At 41.0% G+C, this 6,247-nt stretch overlaps 1 protein-coding gene across 1 annotated transcript; it reads left to right on the forward strand.

Moving 5' to 3' along the window:
* The first annotated feature begins 1,264 nt into the window (after positions 1-1,264).
* LOC144894239 (uncharacterized) lies at positions 1,265-5,243 on the forward strand. Its single transcript, XM_078786471.1, has one exon. It carries the CDS (start codon positions 1,265-1,267, stop codon positions 2,000-2,002), a length of 738 nt encoding a protein of 245 aa, XP_078642597.1. The 3' UTR covers positions 2,003-5,243.
* Positions 5,244-6,247: the final 1,004 nt, after the last annotated feature.

Below are 6,247 nucleotides of genomic sequence, written 5' to 3' on the forward strand. Positions count from 1 at the left end.
TAGCATGATACCTACACAGATCTACCTAGATCTAGATATTCCCCAACCCCTAAATTAATAACAATACATATGATCTTTTGTGTTGAGAAAATATAGAATTTTTGGAAAAGTGTTAAATATTTTGCATTTTGATTTTGACAAAAAAAAGAAAATTGTTGTGTTCCTTCTTTCTGTAGAACAATCCAGAAGTAATATGGGACAAATATGGTTCAGTCGCAGTTTGACAGTGAGGAAGAAGCCTTTTTTGAAGAAACAATCACGAAAGCAAGACTCACTTCCTATAAAATACAAGTCTGGGCCTCACAACACCAAGATTAATGTTAAATTAAACAAACACAAAAAGGTTGTAGAAAGGCGGCTACATTATAAGTGTAATGTGTGCAGAATGGATTTTGCCTCAACACGTAACATCAAAATACACATGAGGATCCACACTGGAAAACGTCCCCACAAGTGCTTTGCCTGTGATAAAGGTTTCTTGACAAAAAGCAATTTGAAGAAACATATGAGGATTTATACAGGAGAGCGACCGCACAAATGCTCGATATGTGATAAGGGTTTCTCTCGAAAAGGCCATTGGAAATTACATATGAGGATCCATACAGGAGAGCGACCACACAAATGCTCGATATGTGACAAAGGTTTCTCTCGAAAAGACAGATTGAAATTACATATGATGAACCATACAGGAGAGCGACATTACAACTGCTCGATATGTGATAAGGGTTTCTCTCAAAAAGGCAATTTGAAATTACATATGAGGATCCATACAGGAGAGCGACCGCACAAATGCTCGATATGTGATAAAGGTTTCTCTCAAAACAGCAAATTGAAATTACATATGAGGATCCATACAGGAGAGCGACCACACAAATGCTCGATATGTGATAAAGGTTTCTCTCGAAAAGACAGATTGAAATTACATATGATGAACCATACAGGAAAGCCACATTACAAATGCTCGATATGCGATAAGGGTTTCTCTCAAAAAGGCAATTTGAAATTACATATGAGGATCCATACAGGAGAGCGACCTCACAAATGCTCGATATGTGATAAAGGTTTCTCTCAAAACAGCAAATTGAAATTACATTTGAGGATCCATACAGGAGAACGACCGCACAAATGCTCGATATGTGATAAAGGTTTCTCTCGAAACAGCAAATTGAAATTACATTTGAGGATCCATACAGGAGAGCGACCACACAAATGCTTGATATGTGATAAAGGTTTCTCTCGAAAAGACAGTTTGAAATTACATATGATGAGCCATACAGGAGAGCGACATTACAAATGCTCAAAATGTGATAAAGGTTTCTCTCAAAAAGGCCATTTGAGATCACATGTGGTGATCCACACAGGAGAGCGACCTTACAAATGCTCGATATGTGATAAAGGTTTCTCTCAAAAAGGCAGTTTGAAATTACATATGAGGATCCATACAGGAGAGCGACCGCACAAATGCTCGATATGTGATAAAGATTTCTCTCATGAAGGTAATTTTAAATTACATATGAGGATCCATACAGGAGAACGACCTCACAAATGCTCGATATGTGATAAAGGTTTCTCTCAAACAGGCAGTTTGAAATTACATATGAGGATCCATACAGGAGAACGACCGCACAAATGCTCAATATGTGATGAAGGTTTCTCTGAAAAAAGCAGTTTGAAATTGCATAGGAAGATCCATGCAGGGGCCAGACCTTACAAATGCTCGATATGTGATAAAGATTTCTCTCAAAAAGTCAATTTGAAATTACATATGAGGATCCATACTGGAGAGCAACCACACAAATGCTCGATATGTGATAAAGGTTTCTCTCAGAAAGGCAGTTTGAAATTGCATATGAGGATCCATACAGGGGAGAAACCATACACATGCTCGATATGTGATAAAGGTTTCTCTCATAGCGGCAATTTGAAATCACATATGAGGATCCATACTGGAGAGCAAACTTACAAATGCTCAAAACAACAACAACAACAACAGGCACTCTAAGGCCATTTTCCCTGAGAGAGCGGGGGTTAGCCTTGCAGGCCCCATGACAATCTTCTCCATTTTGCCCTATTTTCTGCATTTCCCCTTGTTAACCCCCTTGCCCGCATTTCTTCTTCCACCACCTTTAGCCAAGTCTTTCTCGGTCTTTCCCATCCGATACTTCCTTCTACATTCATTTTCATCATTCTTCTCAACCAGTGACTTTCATCCTTCCTCAACACATGACCAAACCATCTCAACCTGATTCTCTGCACAGCATCCATCACAGGCTCTATTCCCATCATCTTTAGCAATTCATCATTTGTCTTCCTCTCTCTCAATGATACTCCACACATCCACCAAACCTTTCGCATTTCCACCCTTTCCAGCCTTTGTTGCTGCTCTACGTTAATTACCCATGTCTCGCTCCCATAAATCATAACACTTCTCACACATGCAGCATACACCTTTCCCTTCAGCTTCAACGACACTCCCCTCCTTGTCAGCATGCCACTCAGTTACCGAAACTTCTTCCATGCACATCTCACTCCAGCAACCGTTGCCGAGTCTGATCCACCTTCTCCATTCAACATGTCTCCTCGGTAGCAAAATGTTTTCACACCTTCCAGCTTCACACCGTCTCCAAGATCCAACTCAACATTTCCTCCATCTGCAGCTCCGCCTGCGCACACATTACACTTGAATGTAGCTGCCACACTGGTTAATGACTCTCTCAGACCACTCCATTTTTGATGAACCCACTGTGCGAACATTGTACAATGAATGGAGTTCATTCCGACACCCTTCCTGCACACAGCACACAACCACTTCCCAGTTTTTTTCCACCTCACCACATGCTTTATCACTTGTCATTACCTTCGTTTTTCAGATATTCACCTTCAGACCTTTTGTCTCCATACATTCCTTCCACTTGTTCATCTTCTCCTTCAGTCCATCCATACTTTCCGCAATCAACACCAGATCATCTGCATACAACAACTCCCACGGTAAATCCTCCTTTAAATTCCGAGCCAGCAGCTCCATCACAGCTACAAATAGTAGTGGACTTAGTACTGACCCATAATGCACTCCCACCTTCACCTCAAACTCACCACTGTTCCCATACTTTGTCCTTACAGCTGTGCGCGCTCTCTCATACATTGCCATCACTACTTTGATCAACCATTCTAAACTTCCTTAATTCCCATGTCACTACTTCACATGGAACCCTATTGAATATTTTCTCCAGATCAACAAACCCAAGAAACAACTTCTTCCTCTTCTCCCTTTACTTCTTCTGCAACTGCCTTACAATAAAAAGCACGTCTGTCGTTCCTCTTCCTGGCATACATCCAAACTGCATTTCGTCGATCTTCACTTTCTTCTTTATCCTCCTCTCCAACACCCTTTCCAATACCTTCATTCCGTGCTCCAATAACTTTATTGCTCGATACGAGCCATAGTCCAGAGGTCACCTTCCCCTTGTATAGAGGGACAAGGGTACTCAGTTCCCAAGCCACTGGAATGTGGCCTTATTTCACCACCAGATTACAGATCTCTGTCATTCTCGTTACACCCCAATTTCCCGCTGCCTTCAACACATCTCCCACAACTCCCGTCGGCCCTCCCGCTTTTCTACTCTTCATTGCTTTTATCGCTCCCTCAACTTCCTTCTCAGTTAACTTCTCTGCCCGTCCTAAAACTGGGCTACTCTGTATGTTGCCATCCCATTCATTCTCTGCATTTGTAATTCTATGTTGTCATCCTAAAACCTTACAAATGCTCAATATGTGATAAAGGTTTCTCTCATAGCAGCCATTTGAAATCACATATGAGGATCCATACAGGAGAGCGACCTCACAAATGCTCGATATGTGGGAAAGGTTTCTCTCAAAATGGCAGTTTGAAATTGCATATGAAGATCCATACAGGAGAGCTGAAATCTGAAATACCAGGATATGAAAAATGATGTGAAGTGGATTTCGAAATTGTAGAAACCTGAAATTGTACCTGTGATAGCTGGAGCAGCAGGGAAGGGATCCAGATGATCAAGATAACCCTAACTGAGTACTTAAAAAGCATTCCAGGTAATATTTCAAGAAACAAGCTCCAGGTGGAATCTGTCAGACCTTCCGTATGGATTCTAAAAGGAGCCCTTAGAACAAAGCTATGAGAATGAAGTTTCTCAAACTAGTTCATCAATGATGATCCTTTTCCGAAAAAGGAGGTGGAGATGTTGAATCCTGGGAGAACTGCCTCCCACCTCCTAAAACCCACGTTTAGAGATAATAACCAACTAGAGCGTCATGACAAATGTTTTATTTGTGACAAGGATTTTATTTCCAAACGGAGCTTGAACTTCCATAGTGCAACCCACACTGGTGTGCTCACATAAAAAGTGCGCTGACTGTGGGAAAAGTTTTGCTGATAAAATTTGTTAAATTCACATAGCAGTACCCATACCGGGTTGTGCGTGCCCCCCTTGTAAGCAATCCTCAGCAGAAGGCAAGGTATTCAGTGAACCAGTAAGGAGAAAGTTATCATGAAAGCGTATAGCCCTTTGGGCATCTACCTTGAAAGCACAACTCCTCAGAGTACCGTCTGTAACCCCTGGCAACCAGCCAGCACACCATATCCCCTGATGAAAGCCATACGTCTGGCTGTCACCAGAATGTCCACAACAATGACTGCAAATTGCTGCAAGAAGACAGCAATGCTAACCTCAAAATGCTAACCTCAAAATGCTCCAGTTTAAAGAAAATTACAGCTTATAAAAAAAATGTAAAATTTATCAATGTGGTTCTCCATATTCTCATAATAGAGAATTGATGAAAATTTGATGTCAATAACTCAAATGGTAACAGAACTTAATCTCTCAATCTGATCTTGGATCTCATTATGCTTCCTTCAGGGTCTTCCTTAGGTTGCCAGTTTGTAATTCTTGTCTCTGTCCTTGCCATGTATCCAGCCAAGTTCCATTTGAGTTTTTTGATTGTGACGAGTGTTTAGGAATTTTGTTTTCTATCTGATTGTTGTTTTTCTTGTCCTTTTTTGTTTATGCTCAGATGGCATCTTTCCATGGCAGTTTAAACATCAGTTTTTGCTCAATCTTTGCTGTAGTCCATGCTTCATTGCTATGTGTGATATGGGAAGAACACCCTTGTTGTAAAATTGTTTATCACAAGAAAACTCCTGCCAATATTTTTTGTGAAACTTGAATTTGTGAAAGGTTTCATAATAAAGAGAGGTCATCAAAGCACAATTGCACTGTCTGTGTTATTACCCTGTGCTCGCAAAACGAAAAACGGGTTTAGGCAATTATTGGTTGTGTATGTGTGCCGTATGTGTTCCGTGTGCGATACATGTGCCGTCTGCATTTTAAAAAAAAATCATTTTCTCGGCAAACGTTGGTGTGATTGACATGAAATTTTTATCGTAGGAGCGCCTCTGCCTGTCGATGTTTTTGCTGATAATTATGACGTCATAGTTCACGTGGTATGGACTCCATCTTGGGAAATCGATAAACCTCTATCACCCAAACTGCTTCATGGAAAAAATTGAAACATAGCTCATTGTCAAGTACACCCCATTAGGAATAAGATATGTTAATGATGATGTCATCGGTGCCTCCATTGTGACATCATAATTCGAAAAGTACATGCTTGATCTGATCAATATGAAATAAAAATTGCCTCTGCAACTGTTAGTCCAATGAAACGAAATCTTCAGAATATGAGCGGCTCCTCCTGTAGAATTTTTTTATTTATATATTTATTTATATATACTGAATCGAGGCTCGTGAAAGAGCTGACATTTACTTCACAAACAAATCAACCAGTCAAACAAAATATATAAAAAGAGGGAGCGGAAGACAAGAGAAGGGGACGCACACAAACACTTGAGAGCACACAACATTTAAGAGCAGGGAGATGTGTGGGAGGGAGAGGGCTTGGGGGGAGGAGGCGTGGGAAGGGAGGGGGTGGGAGAAGTATAAAACACAAGGACACCAAGGACTTCCAGGACAGAAGTTGGTATTTCAAAAAATTGGAATTGGGGTGAAATTAGCGGGGATAGAAAAGATCAAGGTTTTGGATGGGGGAAGATAAGAGATGGTGGTGAACAGCTGTTTTAAAGACCTGGAGGGTGGAGTGGGATTGAAGAGAGTGAGGGAGTTTGTTCCAGAGGTGGGAGAAAAGAGGAATGAAGGAGTGAAGGTGAGCAGAGAGTCTTGATTTTGGCAGTTCAACCATAAGAGGGTTGCAGGCA

The sequence above is a fragment of the Myxine glutinosa genome, chromosome 1 (genome assembly GCF_964187855.1).
Source record: "Myxine glutinosa chromosome 1, kmMyxGlut1.1, whole genome shotgun sequence".
NCBI lineage: Eukaryota > Metazoa > Chordata > Myxini > Myxiniformes > Myxinidae > Myxine > Myxine glutinosa.

What these genes read in the sequence shown, in the direction of transcription:
- LOC144894239 (XM_078786471.1), top strand. Translation starts at nt 1,265, where the DNA reads ATGAGCCATACAGGAGAGCGACATTACAAATGCTCAAAATGTGATAAA.